Source organism: Oncorhynchus tshawytscha, linkage group LG07 (genome assembly GCF_018296145.1).
Source record: "Oncorhynchus tshawytscha isolate Ot180627B linkage group LG07, Otsh_v2.0, whole genome shotgun sequence".
Lineage (NCBI taxonomy): Eukaryota > Metazoa > Chordata > Actinopteri > Salmoniformes > Salmonidae > Oncorhynchus > Oncorhynchus tshawytscha.
Window position 1 is genome coordinate 27,608,564 of NC_056435.1, and position 18,257 is coordinate 27,626,820.

The window sequence follows — 18,257 nt, forward strand, 5'->3', positions numbered from 1 at the left end:
CTGTTCTAGAAAGAGACCTTACTGAGTTCAGGGAGATATTCCTTGACCAGCCAGAGCAGAGGCATTCAACAGCCGACACCAGCCAGCCTGATGAATCAACAGCGCAGTAAGATCTCACCCCCCTTCCATAGACTTACACAGTAATTATGACAACTTCCGGAGGATGTCTTCTAACCTATCAGCGCTCTTGTAGCATGTAGTGACATGTTGTCCTGGTAATTAATCTAGTACTGAAATGATAAGCTACAGCTAGCTAGCACAACAGTGCATAAAATGTGGTGAGTAGTTACCTCAAAGAGAGAGAATGTCAGTAGTTGAACAGTTTGAACAAATTCAATTATTCCAAAATGAAGGAGAAACAAGAGAGAGAGTGATGGCTATATTTGGTTGCATTTATTGTTTTTTAATTTCACTTCCACTTAGCTAGCAAATGCAGCTAGCTAGTTTAGCCTACTCAAACACCCGGCTCAAAACAGAGAGGGATGCTATGTTAGCTAGCTGGCTATGGCTATCCAACACTGGAACTCTTCCAAGTCAAGGTAAACTTTTGGTTTTATTAATTTATTGCCTCTGGGGCCCACCGGTGTAACTGCTAAACTGCTTTCTGTACCCCATGATTGTAACGGGTTTACTAACGCATTAGTTCTAGTAGTTCTAGTTGACTATGATGTGACAATGACGTAGGCTGTGTGTCGTGATTAGCGTTCATGATATGAAGGTTTGGCTTGGAAAGTTTTTTTTGCCTGGTTACAGACAGCTGTTGTGTTGTGCAATTGAAGTGCACAAGCGCAGGGAAAAAGTGAGAGGAGCAGAGCACGTAGATAGCTGTGAGAAGGAATTATTTATACAACGAGCAAAGTGATCATGCTGTTTTTATGTGGCTGCAATGAAAGTTAACTGCGTTTGCATGTGATCAGGTGTGTATTCATTCTGTCGATTCTGTTAAAAAACGTTTTCTGAAACGGAAAGAAACAGAACGAAATGGGAATAAACTTACCTGAATTTATCCAATAGAAATTCTCATTTGCAACTGTTGGACTAATGATTACACCCTAGATCAGCTAGATGCAGGCAATAGTATGCAAGGCAGTTTTGAATGTGCCACTGTCTGTCACTTTGATTACTAATAATTCTCTCGACCTGTGCACCTAAGTTGTACACTTTTCATAAGCTAGGTTGTAGCAACCTCGTGATGGTACAGGGAAGATTTGAGTATCATGTCGTATCCTAAACCTATCGATGTTACTTTGAGCTGGGTGAATGGAATATGAATGAGAGTCATCCAATATTCTCTAACTGAAATCAGGCCATGCTCATAATTAAAAAAAAAAAAATCATCCTCCCTCATCTTAAAACTTCAGAGTCCCAGGGCCCTTCCTCAACATCCAAGGAGCCCCAAGCAACAGATAGCCCACATCCCCACTGCCCCATTCACCACGCTGCCCCCCCCTCCTCCCTCAAGAGTCATCCCTGACAGAGCACCCGGCTAGCCACAACAGGCAGTACAGAAGAACAGCTACACAGCAGTGACTGCCACAAGTTCCTCAGCACAGGACAACCAGAACCAGATAAGAGACATGTTACCTCTAATCTGCTCTAAGATAGGCATACTGAACTAAAAACCTACATGCACTACAGATGACATCCAGGGTAAAGTACCAATGTATGCATAAGCTATGTAGCCTCGATAATAAGAGATAAATATATATATTTTTAATGTTTTATTATGTATTGAATATTTAAATACTGTTTATTTGTTTTATCTCGTATGTTCAACACATCCTAAAGGAACATTTTAAACATAGCATCCTTAAGTAGGATATAAGCACCTACAGTGCATTCATAAAGTATTCAAACCCCTTGACTTTTTCCACATTTTGTTACTTTACAGACTTATTCTAAAAAATTTTAAACGTTTTTTTTCCTCTCATTAATCTACACAAAATACCACATAATGACAATACAAAAACAAAATTATATAATACAAAATTAGAATTATGTGAAATATCACATTTACATACAGTAAGTATTCAGACCCTGTACTCAGTACTTTATTGAAGCACCTTTGGCAGCGATTACAGCCTCAAGTCGTCCTGGGTATGACCCTACAAGCGTGGGACACCTGTATTTGGGGAGGTTATCCCATTCTGCTCTGTAGCTCCTTTCAAGCTCTGTCAGGTTGGATGGGGAGTGTCGCTGCACAGCTATTTTCAGGTCTCTCCAGAGATGTTCGATTGGTTTCATTCCGGGCATTGGCTGGGCCAATCAAGGACATTCAGAGACCCGAAGCCACTCCTGCGTTGTCTTGGTTGTGTGCTTAGGGTCCTGGTCTATTGGAAGGTGAACCTTCGCCTCAGTCTGAGGTCCTGAACGCTCTGGAGCAGGTGTTCATCAAGGATCTCTGTGCTTTGCTCTGTTCATCTTTCCCTCAGTCCTGACTAGTCTCCCAGTCACTGTCGCTGAAAAACATCCCCACAGCACGATACTGCCACCACTAAGCTTCACCGTAGGGAGGGTGCCAGGTTTCCTCCAGACGTGACGCTTGACATTCAGGCTAGGGCTGTTGCGGTGACCGTATTACCGCCAACGGTCAAGAGTCATGAAGGCAGTCAAATTCCACGTGACCGTTTAGACACAGTAATTAGGCTTCTACAAGCTCTGATGCTGCTGATGGTCATTAGTATCCTCTACCAAACTTGCTAACTGCCTGGTACTCAGCACTCTGTCGTTCCTCTAGTCACTCTGACATCGATGTAAATAGAATGGATTCTATTAGGGTGCATTACGGCGGCCGTGAAATTTGAGGCATTAATCAAGTGCTTGTCAAATTGTGAATTTAGTGACTGATGTAGTGTGATCAGCCTGCACAAAAAAAAACTAAGCAGAGCTCATGCCTTTCATGCGACGTTTTTCAAATCCTCATTAGAGTAGCATCATGCAGCCTTACAATGTATCAAAGTCCAAACATATAGCTCAACGTTTGTAGAACAACTGAAGTTACATTAATAACTCTAAACTAAGCATATAGGAATACCTATTTGTTTGTTAACCGCTCAACACAGAATAGCCGTTTGTGTGCACTCCCTCAAATCGCTTGGAGAAAATATCTTTTCTATTTTATTCAGCTTTGTTCTATTGTATTCTTCATACTATAAAATAATGCCACGGAATTCTAAGCAGATCTTGCCTGCTAAATGAACTAGCGTAGCCCACAGCCATTTGGCATAGCCAGATCAGGACCTAACATAAGGACAATTCAGAGTATGTTATTCTGTTCTTCTGAAATAGACTACATTTTCTTCATATCATGCTTCTTTAGACCTGTCTATAATAATGGATTTATTGTGAAGGCTATATTACATGGATTTATTATACTTTTTAAAATGTAGATGCTCCAAAGGTCTGCATCAGTGGCTTGTAGGCTATGTGTGGAAGCCAGGAGATGCTAAATGTGTTGATGTTAACTAACGGTCAATTACTGTGAGACCAGCTGTTATTTGCTTGACAATCACCAGCTGACAACATTTTGTGACCGCCACAGCCCTAATTCAGGCCAAAGAGTTCAATCTTGGTTTCATCAGATCGTGAGAAACAAGATTCTCCTGTCAGAGAGTGCCTTTTGGCAAACTCAAAGCGGGCTATCATGTGCCTTTTACTGAGGTGTGGCTTCCGTCTGGCCACAATCATAAAGGTGGATGGCTGCAGAGATGGTTGTCCTTCTGGAAGTTTCTCCCATCTCCACAGAGGAACTCTGGGGCTCTGAGTGACCATTGGGTTCTTGGTCACCTCCCTGACCTAGGCCATTCTCCCTCGATTGCTCAGTTTGGCCAGGCAGACAGCTCTAGGAAGAGTCTTGGTGGTTCCAAACTTCTTCCATTTAAGATTGATGGAGGCCATGGTGTTCTTGGGACCTTCAATGCTGCAGACTTTTTTGGTACCCTTCCCCAGATCTGTGCCTCGACACAATCCTGTCTCGGAACTCTACGGACAATTCCTTCAACCTCATGGTCTGTATGGAGGAGTGGGTCAATATCCCTGCTGCAGTGTGTGCAAACCTGGTCAAGAACTACAGGAAACGTATGATCTCTGTAATTGCAAACAAAGGTTTCTGTACCAAATATTAAGTTCTGCTTTTCTGATGTATCAAATACTTATGTCATGCAATAAAATGCAAATGAATTACTTAAAAATCATACAATGTGATTTTCTGGATTTTTGTTTTAGATTCCGTCTCTCACAGTTGAAGTGCACCTATGATAAAAATGACAGACCTCTACATGCTTTGTAAGTAGGAAAACCTGCAAAATCGGCAGTGTATCAAATACAATCAAGTTGTAGAAACATCTCAAGGATGATTAATGGAAACAGGATGCACCAGAGCTCAATTTCGAGTCTCATAACAAATGGTCTGAATACTTATGTAAATAAGGTATTTCTGATTTTATTGTTAATAAATTTGCAAACATTTCTAAAAACCTGTTTTTGCTTTGTCATTATGGGGTATTGTGTGTAGATTTATGAGGAACATTTTTAATTTAATCCATTTTATAAATAGGCTGTAACATAACAAAATGTGCAAAAAGGGAAGGGGTCTGAATACCAACTTTGGGCTCCCGAGTGGCACTGCATCTCGGTGCAAGAGACGTCACTACAATCCCTGGTTCGATTCCAGGCTGTATCACATCTGGCCTTATTTGGAGAGTCCCATAGGTGGTGCACAATTGGCCCAGCATCATCCGGGTTTGGCCCGGTGTACGCCGTCATTCTAAATAAGAATTTGTTCTTAACTGACTTGCCTAGTTAAATAAAGGTTAAATAAAAAAGTACAAAATATTTTCCAAATGCAGTGAATATATAACATTCAGGGTTTGTGCTCTTAAACATTTGGTTGTGAAAAGCACAGACACAGATATTAGTAGACATCGTACCTAGTTCAGACATTATTATACTTCTTGGAGACATGGAGTCGAAAAGAAACATCCTCTCCCAAAAATGACAGGGAGGTTACTGCAGGCCTACCGTCAGTGAAACATCCACATGTAAAATGTGTCCGTGACTCAGGAGGGATTCTGATCTAGTTTAAAGAGAGGAAAGGAAAAACATAGTTGGCAAAAAAAAACATACCTTATTGTTATATGCCTCTGTCTGACTTTCAGTATTATAACAACGTTTGTTTTCAGAGTCTCTATTCTGATATAATTCATTTTGAGTCAGTACGTAAAGTTCTGTTAATGGGGGATTTAAATGCTAGAACTGGTAAATATCCAGACTACATATATTTAGAGGGAAACACCCATGTACATCTGGGTATGAATCACAACTGACTACAGAGAGAGAGAGAGAGAGCTATGACAGTATTGTCAACAAAAATGGGAAACATGTAGGTTTACTTATTGATCTGAACTAGGAAACAGTGCAGTCGACTTTGTCATAACAGATCTATAGAGCAAGAAAAAATATCTATGCCTTCATGGTCATGCCACAACTCCCTTTGTCAGACCACTGCCAAATTAGAATTTATCAGAAAAAAAAATCTGATGAACCACCCCTACATTTAAAACCAGAACTCTACCCCCGCCCACATACCGTGGGGGGAAAAAGCTAGCCATGTTGAATAGAAGGCAGCATTAAATAACATTGATATTAAAAACTTGATTTACATTTGTATTTTTTTACTACATTTAAATAAGACAAAGATGGCGTTAAGCCACTGACAAATTGATGGATATATTTATATAAGGTGAAAAATAGAATATCAAAAAAGGAAAATGGTATGGTTTGACAAAGAAGGTTCAACTGCAAGAAAATAACTAAGACTTTTGTCAAAACAAAAACAACAGGAGACACGTCTCATATACCAATAGGCCCTAAGCCAATATAAGAAAATCCCTCTATATCACCAATTAATTTAATGAATCATGGAGGAAATTAGATACCACTCTTAAAAAGAAAGACCCCCCAATCAAAGATTGGATTATCTGGAAACAGCATTTTGAAATACCTCTATAAATTCAAAAAAAAAAAAAAAAAACTTAACTCCACCTAAACATCAGTAATAGAACAATTAAAATAATTATAATTAACAGTAAAAACCCAACGAAACCAGCTGGACAATCCTATTACATTGTTTTAACTAATTTATCAAATAAAGGCCCTCAAGAGCGGTGAACCCGCAGGGCCAGACAGCATTCGAACAGAGATTTGAACATTTTAAGTAAAAGTTGAATTGGATTCCTCCCTAAACACTGAACAACATATATATATCACAACACATATATATCCTCCATGTCCTCAAAAAACATGTCCACCAAACTCACAAAGGAAACACATATGCCTTGTTTTATCGACGTTTCAAAAAGCCTTTGATTCCTTATGGGATGAAGCACTGTTCTCAAAACCCCTTCGAAGTGGTGTAGGAGGCAAGGTCTACGATATTATTATTATTAAAGCACTGCATCTCAGTGCTAGAGGCATCACTACAGACCCTGGTTCGATTCCAGGCTGTATCACAACCAGCCGTGATTGGGAGTCCCGTAGGGCGGCGCACAATTGGCCCAGCGTCTTCCCCGGTTTGGCCGTCATTGTATATAAGAATTTGTTCTTAACTGACTTGCCTAGTTAAATAAAGGTGAAATAAAAATAAATAAATAAATGAGATCTATAATGAAAATATTCACAATTCTTTAGTCAGGACAGAGACAAGGTTACAATATTAGTCCAACCTTATTCAATATTTATATAACTGAACTGGCTACAGATCAATCAAGATCTCTGGGACTCACCCTAGAAGACAAATAAATAAAGTGTATTTCATATGCCAATGACTTGTCACCAGCAATAATCTTGTCACCAACAGAACAGGGGGTACAACAAAGCCTGTCCTTGCTAGAACAGTATTGTAAGGACTGGACACTATCCATTAATATGGAACAAAACTAAGTAATGATCTTTCAGAAAAAGTCCAGATCTCAGGAAAATAAGTACCATTTCACACCACCAATCCTGAAACACACCACCGACTATATTTACCTTGGTGGTTTGACATGGCCATAAAGTCCTTAACAGATAAAGCACGCAGAGCATATTTTGCGATTAGAAAGACCCTGTATAAATTTAAGCCACCAAGAAGAATTTGGCTTAAATTTTTGGACTGTCATAACTCCAATCCTTCCATGTGGCAATTTAAAATATACAGTACATCATGGGATGAAAGCCCCACCGAAAGGTTTTACCTGGAATTTTCTACAAATATTGTGCACAGAAATAGCCCAAACCTAGCCTGTAGTGCAGAACTTGGGAGATTTCCACTAGCACTCATAATTGAGAAAAGAGACACGACTTTCTGGATTCACCTAACACACTGTGATCCAGAATATTATCATCACAAGGCTGTCTTATGAAAAGCCTGGAACACAAAGAGTGACCCTTTAGAGCAACTGGCCCAGAAGCGCCAGCTAAAATTCAACCATTTGACCACAAATAACACAGTTCTAATAAGTAAAAATCTCTAACCAAAATATGTAGAATATTGGCAAAACGAAATTCAACTGAATCACAAGCTTCAATGTTACCAAATTCTATATAGAGAGTTATCAAATTAGGACAACAACTTTTCAAAATCAAAGAATTCAAACCATGGAAGACATTAACAGACTCGATGAACCATAGCCTGGCAATAGAGACAGGATGCCATAGAAAAACATGGAAGGTCAGAGAGGAAAGACTAGGTCGGATGAAGTAGAGAATGAGGAGAAAATCTGCGTTATGTTAGGAGAAAACATTGAGACAGTAGATCTTGGTGCAGATGATGTGCTGCCTTGTCATCATTTAAGAGATGTCATACACACGAGCCTTTCTAGATTTCATTTCTGGAATTGTTTTTTAAAATGTCTTATTATTATTGTTTTTGTGTATATGCAGTATACTGTATATTATTATTGTTGGCCCAATATATTGTTCATTTATGTAATACTTCATATACATTGCTTTGACAATGTAATGTCTGCGTCCAACTCACACTCCCAAACACTTAGATCCCCTGAACGCAGCCCACTTTCCAGCTCACTCTCCCCACTTTCCAGCTCACTCACTCTTTTTTGAGTAACGTTTACTGTTCATTTTGATTGTTTATTTCACTTTTGTTTATTTTTTTTACTTCACTGGCTTTGGCAATGTTAACATATGTTTCCCATGCCAATAAAGCCCTTACATTGAAATTTAATTGAGAGAGAGAGAGAGATGCCATGAACACTGGTCTCTAACAGGGGAGACAGAGAGGTTATGAAGACTGAGGCTGAGTGAGTAAATCTCACTAAGACTGACCTGTCTCTGAGGCTGACTGTCCAGGGAGAGTTTCCAGGACGCCCACCAACAATACGGAGTATGCTCTTGACGAAACGATCATCTCTCTTCCCACACTCATTAAACTCCACTTTCTCTGTGCGCACACAGACACAGACACAGACACACACACACACACACACACACACACACACACACACACACACACACACACACACACACACACACACACACACACACACACACACACACACACACACACACACACACACACACACACACACACACACACACACACACACACACACACACACACACTTCAGTTAGTGAGTAAAGTTGTGTACACAGGTACACTTCCAGGAAGCACTTATTATTCATTATAGTTGCATATTCCATTAGGAACTCACCGGCTGGCTCTATGATGGACACTTTCTCCCCAGCTGTTCAAACAACAATAAGCAGAATCATTTTTTTAAAAATCATTTTGAAATAACAGCCAAGGAGTGATTAGTTCTTCGAGCAAAATGTATGAAAAGAGCTTTATAGTGTTCGTAAATTAACATTAGGCCTAGAAGGATAGAGTACAGAGTATAAGATATACTGGCAGTGTCCGAAATCTGTCTTGCCTACTACTTACCAAAACGACATAATGTGTACTAATCATACTCATACATATACTATTTAGAAAGTACTGTTTGGTAAAAACAGATGCAGTAAGCAATAAATATCAACATACTAGGCTCACCCATCCTGATAATGCGGCATCTAATGCGCAATGTGCGTTGATAATGTGCGTTGATTCCCACCATTCGCTCATTTGGGTACAGCGTGTCCCCTTGTCTCATTATCAGCTTATCATCATACTATAAAACGTTCTATTTTCGCATACCTAAAATGCCTACTGTGTAGAACGAAAGTATGGGAATTCGGATACGGCCAATGAGTGATGGAGTAACAAGAGAAAGATATGGAGAAAGGAATGTAATGCCTGAGGGGACAGAGGTATGGGTATGGGGTGGTGGTGGTGGGGGGTCGGAATCTTTACCACACTGCTTGATGGCGCAGTAGTCAAACTCTGTTTTGGGGTCAGTGGTGTAGCACCAGGGTCCGTGTTGGTCCCCATCTGGGTTCCGGCAGTAGTTCTCTGTCAGGTTGCCCTCAGGGTGGGTCCCTGGGTTTATCCTGGAAAACCACAGTACAGTAGAAGCACTAAACCTACCTACCCATGCCACAGCAGACACTTCTACACCCACATGCTACTATCCCATACATTGAAATATATATATATATATATATATATATATATATATATATATATATATATATATATATATATATACACACACACAGTACCAGTCAAAGTCTGTACACACCTACTCATTCAAGGGTTTTTCTTTATTTTGACAATTTTCCTCATTGTAGAATAATAGTGAAGACATCAAAACTATGAAATAACAAATATGGAATCATGTAGTAACCAGAAAAGTGTTAAACAATTCAAAATATATTTTAGATTTTATATTCTTCAAAGTAGCCACCCTTTGCCTTGATGACAGCTTTGCACACTCTTGGCATTCTCTCAACCAGCTTCATGAGGTAGTCCCCTGGAATGCATTTCAATGAACAAGTGTGCCTTGTTACATTTTGGTGGGGAATTTCTTTCCTTCTTAATGCGTTTGAGCCAATTAGTTGAGTTGTGACAAGGTAGGGGTGGTATACAGAAGATTGTCCTTTTTGGTAAAAGACCAAGTCCATATTATGGCAAGAACAGCCAAAATAAGCAAAGAGAAACGACAGTCCATCATTACTTTAAGACATGAAGGTCTGTCAATCCAGGACATTTCAAGAACTTTGAAAGTTTCTTCAAGTGCAGTCGCAAAAACGATCAAGCGCTATGATGAAACTGGCACTCATGAGGACCGCCACAGGAAAGGAAGACCCAGAGTTACCTCTGCTGCAGACGACAAGTTCATTAGAGTTACTAGCCTCAGAAATTGCAGCCCAAATAAATGATTCACAGAGTTCAAGTAACAGACACATGTCAACATCAACTGTTTGAATCAGGCCTTCATGGTCGAATTGCTGAAAAGAAACCACTACTAATGGACACCAATAAGAAGAAGAGACTTGCTTGGGCCGAGAAACATGAGCAATGGACATTAGACCGGTGGAAATCTGTCCTTTGGTCTGGAGGCCAGATATGAGATTTTTAGTTCCAAACGCTGTGTCTTTGTGAGACGCAATGTAGGTGAACGGATGATCTACGCATGTGTAGTTCCCACCGTGAAGCATGGAGGAGGAGGTGTGATGGTGTGGGTATCACATTTCAGGTAAGACCCAGATGCAGACAGTGTCGAAGTAACAAAGGTTTATTATTAGTATAGGGGCAGGCAAAACGACAGGTCAAGGGCAAGCAGAGGTCAGTAATCTAGATAGGGTGCAAAAAGTCCAGAACGGCAGGCAGTCTCAGGGTCAGAGAAGGCAGGGGTCAATAATCCAGTGTGGTATGGCAAGGTTCAGAACGGCAGGCAGGCTCAGGGTCAGGTTAGGCAGAATGGTCAAAACCGGGAAAAACAAGAAAACAGGAACTAGAACAGACAGGAGTAAGGGGGAAAAATGCTGGTAGGTAAACAACAATTAACTGGAAACAGACAAACAGAGAACACAGGTATAAATACACTGGGGAAGATTGGTGACATCTGGAGGGGGGTGGAGACAAGCACAAAGACAGGTGAAACAGATCAGGGTGTGACAGTGGGGGTGCTTTTCTGGTGACACTGTGTGATTTATTTAGAATTCAAGGCACACTTAACCAGCATGGCTACCACAGCATTCTGCAGCAATACGCCATCCCATCTGGTTTGGGCTTAGTGGGACTATCATTTGTTTTTTAATAGGACAATACCCAACACACCTCCAGGTTGTGCAAGGGCTAAGAAGGAGAGTGATGGAGTGCTGCATCAGATGACCTGACCTCCACTATCATCCGAACTCAACCCAATTGAGATGGTTTGGGATGAGTTGGACCGCAGAGAGAAGGAAAAGCAGCCAACAAGTGCTCAGCATATGTGGGAACGCCTTCAAGACTGTTGGAAAATAATTCCAGATGATGCTGGTTGAGAGAATGCCAAGAGTGTTCAAGCTGTCATCAAGGCAAAGGGTTGCTATTTTGAAGAATCTCAAATATAAAATATATTGATGATTTGTTTAACACTCTTTTGGTTACTACATTATTCCATATTTGTTATTTCATATGTGTTATTTCATAGTTTTGATGTCTTCTCTATCATTCTTCAATGTAGAAAATAGTAAAAATAAAGAAAAATCCTTGAATGAGTAGGTGTGTCCAAACTTTTGACTGGTACTGTATTTATATAAATGTGTATTAAATATTTGACAACACCAAACATACCTGCCAAATTCATGACACATTTAATTTTAGAATCTACTTGTTATTTTTGATACTTTGTTTTGTGAGGCATGTTGACACTCCACTTCTGGCAGGTGACGCCCTTCCGCGTCTTTCGGACCACACCCCTGTAGTTTTTACCATTTTCATGGTAGCAATCTGGGGTGTGGGGAAAAATGACATGAAAACATGATGACAGAAAACCCTTCTGTGAGTTATCAAGTAGGCTTGTGTTTGAGGACCCTAGATTGCATAGCGAGTGCATTGTTGCCACTGAAACAGCAGAGTGCAGTGTACCCTCAGCTTCGATGTCGTCTGCACAGCGTTTGATATGCAAGCAGAGAGCCGTCCTCATCTCAGGCACAGACGTGAAGCACCAGGGAGCCTCGGATCCATCTGGGTTACGACAGTAGTTCTCTTCCAAGCCCCTGGAAGCAATGGTATAGAAATTAGTATAACCAATATGTATAGCACACAATAACACAGGGATATATGGATAAAACAGCTAATACTATAGATCAAAATAACACAGGGACAATCATTCATGGGTAAATGTTGGATGTATGTTACTGACTCTGGATAAGCGTCTGCTATGACTAAACTGTATATGTGTTTCGGAACACAAATAACTAGACCCAAGATCAGCCATTCACGTAGACCCTCATCTCAAGACCCCTAATGTCACTCCTCCTCATCACACCACTCACTAACCATCATTCCGCCACTCATCCCTCTTAACTATCAATCCCACCGCTCATCCATCCATCCCTCTTCCGCCCGTTCCTCTGGCTTACTTGCATTCGTAGGTGTTTGGGTAGAAGGGGTGCTCGTGAGGGTACTGGGCGTCCCACCGCTGACAGGCAATACCGCCGGTCGTCTCGTTCACTTTGCCACGGTAATCCTCCCCGCGACCACGGAAACAGTTTGTGGTGTAGCTGGACCGGAGGTGTCTCTTAGGAACCGCAGCTGGAGTGAAAGGAGAGACGTGACATTATGAGGGATGATATAGATTGTATTACTTTGTTATAAACATGGAAACGTGTGAATGGAAGGGACAGGGAGGGTGTATGAAGGGGACAGACGTACGGCACTTGCTGATCTGGCAACTCTCTCTCTCCATATCAGGGTCTGTGGTGTAGCACCAAGGAACAGGGGAGGAGTCTGGGTTACGGCAGTAGTTATCATCCAAGCTCTTATCTGGATACCTGGGATGCACATGTACAGGATTCCATGTTAGGAGCTTCTCATTACCTTGGAAATGTTGATTGTTTTCTACTCTGTTACAGTACAACATATTGATTAGAGAGAAGTAATGCTGACAGGATACAAAGGCATGTAGGCCTACAACAAACGGTATGTAAAAGAGTGGAGTGGTAGTGATTACAGCGGTGGGTAGACAGTCATACTTCTCAGGCTGGTAGATGTGTTGTTGTGGGTACTGCTGGTCCCAACGTTGACACTCTCTGCCACTCACTGTGTGGTCAACCTCGCCCCTGTAGTCTTCCCCGTTACATGTGATACACACCTCTGTGCACAAACCCAAACACACACAGTCTGTAGCAACACTTTTTTTGATCAAAGACAACACATACACCACAATCAATCATTTACACATAGTGTTATCACGTTATCTTTAGAAGCATTTGCTATTGCAATCCTTCCACCCCTGGAATGTTGAACAGAATGGGAGGTGCAGAATCTCACTCTCTACAACACCTGCTGTCTCTAACTCTGAATGCTCGGCTATGAAAAGCCAACTGACATTTACTCCTGAGGTGCTGATCTGTTGAACCCTCTACAACCACTGTGATTATTATTATTTGACCCTGCTGGTCATCTATGAACGTTTGAACATCTTGGCCATGTACTGTTATAATCTCCGCCCGGCACAGTCAGAAGAGGACTGGCCTCCCCTCAGAGCCTCGTTCCTCTCTAGTTTTCTTCCTAGGCCCCTGCCTTTCTAGGGAGTTTTTCCTAGCCACCGTGCTTCATCGGCATTGCTTGCTGTTTGGGGTTTTAGGCTGGGTTTCTGTATAGCACTTTGTGACATCGGCTGATGTAAAAAGGGCTTGATGTACCGTCTTTGCAGTGGGGGATATTGCAGCTCTCATAGCGGCGTTCTGGATCATTGGTGTAGCACCACGGCCCGATGGGGTCCCTATCTGGGTTCCTGCAGTAGTTCAGCTCCAAACCATTAGTGGCTGTGGGTGTCCATCTATGACAAGGTATAGAAACAGAATATGTGTGAGAGAAAGAGATATCTTATTAGATTTTGCTTTGGGTCATGGTTTCCAAACTACTACTAATGCTCTACCCAGCACCAATTGTATTGTGGACTTGGCTGAACTGGTATTAACCTCCAACTATTTTCTCTTCAGAGGAGACTTTTTCCTCCAGACCAAAGGGACAGCGATGGGGAGCTCTAAGGCTCCTAATTATGCTAACCTATATCTAGGAATGTTTGAAAAACAGGTGGTGCTGAATCCAGACCTTAACCCTTTTCTCTTCAATATTCTCCTAATTCTGATATATTTGGATGACATTTTCGTGATCTATCCAGGGACACAACTTTTAGAATTCCATGCTTATCTAAATGCTATGAATGAACACCTTAATTTCACCATTAACTATGAACAATCACAAATCAGTTTTCTTGAAGTGATAGTTATTAAGGACAAAACCTCCCTCTCTACAGATCTCTTTAGGAAACCCACGGACAAGAATAACCTCCTTAGAGGTGACAGCTTTCATCCACGTCCACATTAAAAATCTCCCTATAAGTCAATTCAGTCGCATCAGAAGAATATGCAGCTCTGATGCTTCTTATTAGAAACAGACCACGAGACCTCACACAAAGGTTTAAGGAAAGGGGGTACAAAGACAATTGGGTAAAACATGCCAATGATCGTTTTGAAAGACTAACACAGTTGGAAGGCCTTCAACCAAAAGTTAAAGAAAAAGCAGAACTTGTCCCATCATGCTTCACCCGATACTCACCATTGGGGAAGGCATTTAAGATCATTATCAGGAAGCACTGGTAATTACAAATGTGGCCAATATGCTCAATGCAGCTTCACGTATAAGTGCAACTAATTTACCCACAACCCCCCACACAGGACAAAGATTTAAGATAATTTTACCTGCATGTGCACCAATGTTATTTACATGTTGAAATGTCGTTGTGGTCTGTCTTACGTAGGGAAAACCCATAGAAGCCTTAAGACACGGATCAGTGAGCACCGCAGCAATGTACAGACAGGTGAGACAACAAATCCAGTTGCTGTTCATGTTGTACAAGCTGGACATCCTATTAGTTCTCTGAGATACATTGGAATAGAAAAGGTGGGAGGGGACATTGAGACGGGACATTGAGAGAAAACTTCTTCAAAGGTAATCTTTCTGGATCCACAGATCCCTCTTGGCCTTAATGAGTTTGACTTGAAACCGTTTTTTTTATAGTCTAAATTGTGTCAATAAAAAAAGTATGCTAATTTAATATTGTATGTGTATGTATATTACTGTAAATATTGATCACATTCCCTGTGTGTGATCATATATTTTGATACATTGAATGGTAATATTGTATAACTATGTTATACATTTTTACCTCCTGTTACAGGAAGTGATGTCACTGAGTACTGCGCCTATATATAGGACCTTCCACCCCCACCTGGGATATGAATGCCTGATGAAGACCTAAGGGTCAAAACATTGCAAATAAATATCACCTGGGAGCATGAGCAGTAGTGTGCGGCGTTTTCCTTTGTGTTTTACAAACTACGACTCCCATAAATCAACGGGATGATCTTACCTGTGATCGTGTGGGAATTTTGACCACCACTGTTGACAAGTATGGCCATTTTTTGTCGTGAACACCTTGCCTCTATAGTCTTCTCCTTTACCCACAATGCACTTCCTTACGTACACTGCACATGGAAGAAAAACATCTGCCTTTTCAAACAGAAATCACAGCATGCTGCTGACACAACATGACTAATTTTGTAGCGTTATACAGAATGAGATCAATTCACTTAGAACATAAATGACAGAAAACATGACCTCACTTTGACCCCAAAGCTTACCCTTCTTCTCATACAGGTCACAGTTGACGTTCCTCTTGACCTCTGCGTTGCTGCCATCCTCCACCCATGGCAGCTGTTTACAGGTGATGGAGCGGCGCGTCTCGTAGTTGAAGGCTCTAATGAAAGGAGTTTTCAAGTTCATTTGTGTTCAATTTTTTTAAACCAATTTGGGGGTAGTCTGACTGGCACTCAAACCCGTTAGTCCAACACCTTATCCGCTAGGTGTTGTACTAAGGTCATTACAACCCTCCAGGGTACCTGCAATCCAGTGTGTGTGAACAGCGTCTGGCACAGTCCTCCAGTGTCAGCCCTGGCAGCATCAGCACCCGTGCAGAGTTCCAGGAGGTCGGAACCAGCTCCCTTCCCTCAGAACGCTGGAAGTCATTCAGAGGACTGCGGGACCCTATGGCCAAATACAAAACGCACAGTCCTAATATCTGGGGGCTTACACTATATATAAGTATGTCGACACCACTTCAAATGAGTGGATTCGGCTATTTCAGCCACACCTGTTGCTTACAGGTGTATAAAATCGAGCACACAGGATGCCACCTTTCCAACAAGTCAGTTTGTCAATGTTCTACCCTGCTAGAGCTGCCCCGGTCAACTGTAAGTGCTGTTATTGTGAAGTGGAAATGTCTAGGAGCAACAACGACTCAGCCGCAAAGTGGTAAGCCACACACGCTCACAGAACGGGACCGCCGAGTGCTGAAGCTCGTAGCGAGTAAAAATCGTCTGTCCTCGGTTGGAACACTCACGATCAAGTTCTAAACTGGTTCTGGAAGCAACGTCAGCACAACAACTGTTCATCGGGAGCTTCATGAAATGGGTTTCCATGACCGAGCAGCCGCACAAAAGCCTAAGATCACCATACGCAATATCAAATGTTGGCTTGAGTGGTGTAAAGCTCGCTGCGATTGGACTCTGGAGCAGTGGAAACATGTTCATGGATGAATCTGGGTTGAGCTAACACTACCTGCCCCAATGCTTAGTGCCAACTGTAAAGTTTGGTGGAGGAATAACGGTCTGGGGCTATATTTAATGGCTCTGGCTAGGCCCCTTAGTTCCCCCCTTAACAATGGAATTCTAGATGATTTTGTGCTTCCAACTAAAGTGGCAACAGTTTGGGGTAGGCCCTTTCCTGTTTCAGCATGACAATGCCCCCATGCACAAAGCGAGGTCCATACAGAAATGCTTTGTTGAGATCGGTGTGGAAAAACTTGACTGGCCTGCACAGAGCCCACATCGAACACCTTTGGGATGAATTGGAACACCGACTGTGAGCAAGGCCTAATCGCCCAACATCAGTGCCCGACCTCCCTAATGCTCATGTGGCTGAATGGAAGCAAGTCCCTGCAGCAATGTTCCAACATCTAGTGGAAAGCCTTCCCAAGAGAGTATATATATTAATGCCCATGATTTTGAAGTGAAATGTTCGATGAGCACTTTTGGCCAAAATTATATCTAACCACTATCTTACTGGAGTGTTAAAAATGGGAGTTGTTTCAGAACAGTTTTGGTTCGAAGTTCTAACTTAAAATCCCATGTAATATGTCCTTTGGTAGGCCTATCTACTGAACTATTAACAAACAGTACATCATGTACTGAGCATCCAGCTGTCTGTTTGTGAGCTTTCGGCTGAACAACATTTGGGCATGGGTCTGACTGAGCACAATAAGACCTTTGGACCAACCACACCATTTTTTTGTGTGAAGCTTACACGAATGGACAAGTGTCTCTATCAATACACTTAACTGACAGAATCACATTTTTTTGACAGACTGTAATTCGTAAAAGGACACGATTGGATTTTTTACATGATATGTATATGTAGAAAAACTGCAGTCAATTGTGCAGTGTAAACTGAGCTGACCCAGGAATACAATGTACAACCAACAAAAAAGGCACATCAACTCAACAACATCAAATCAATAAACCAATCCCAGTTGCATTATTAATGAACGTAGGTACCCAATCGGCGCATGAATCTGAAATAGATTTAAAAAATAAAAATTAAAAAACATATAAAAAATAAATAAATAAATATATATGTTATTTTTCTTACCACTGACCAATCCCCTCCAAAATGCCAGGAGAACACAGGAAATAATGAGTTTCATGGTTACAGAAGAGAATAAGACAGACCAGTGCTGGATGGAAGCAGATCCAAGGACTTAATAATGTTTTTGACTATTCTGGAGTTCCTCTGGCTGGCGTGTTTTTACGAAATTGATTAGGCTAGACTAGAGCAAGGTGAACAATTAAGAAGACTATACAAAAAAAAAAAAGATATATTGTGGTGTTTGTTGGACGGGAAAAGCCAGAGTTACAAAATAAGTGTGAATGTAATGACTGCATCCCGTCCACCCACACGTGAACATTGAATAGCTTAATCAAACAGAGGCGCTTACCCCCAAAAAGACAACGAAGTACATGAATCATTAATGAAAGGTAGCGTCGATCAA

The 18,257-nt window shown here is 41.3% G+C and overlaps 1 protein-coding gene across 1 annotated transcript in view; it reads right to left on the reverse strand.

Annotated features, from left to right (window-relative positions):
• The window catches only part of LOC112254249 (hepatocyte growth factor-like protein), a 21,722-nt gene extending 3,549 nt beyond the window's left edge, over window positions 1–18,173 (reverse strand). Inside the window, exons 1-13 of the mRNA XM_042324238.1 lie at window positions 17,858–18,173; window positions 16,051–16,195; window positions 15,793–15,908; window positions 15,522–15,636; window positions 13,789–13,925; window positions 13,117–13,237; window positions 12,797–12,915; window positions 12,505–12,676; window positions 12,008–12,138; window positions 11,767–11,869; window positions 9,347–9,483; window positions 8,709–8,741; window positions 8,323–8,437 (exon numbers count right to left, since the gene is read on the reverse strand). Coding sequence (XP_042180172.1) covers window positions 8,323–8,437; window positions 8,709–8,741; window positions 9,347–9,483; window positions 11,767–11,869; window positions 12,008–12,138; window positions 12,505–12,676; window positions 12,797–12,915; window positions 13,117–13,237; window positions 13,789–13,925; window positions 15,522–15,636; window positions 15,793–15,908; window positions 16,051–16,195; window positions 17,858–17,912 — 1,499 coding nt within the window. The 5' untranslated portion in view covers window positions 17,913–18,173. The remainder of the gene's footprint in view (window positions 1–8,322; window positions 8,438–8,708; window positions 8,742–9,346; window positions 9,484–11,766; window positions 11,870–12,007; window positions 12,139–12,504; window positions 12,677–12,796; window positions 12,916–13,116; window positions 13,238–13,788; window positions 13,926–15,521; window positions 15,637–15,792; window positions 15,909–16,050; window positions 16,196–17,857) is intronic.
• Between the last annotated feature and the right edge of the window lie 84 nt (window positions 18,174–18,257).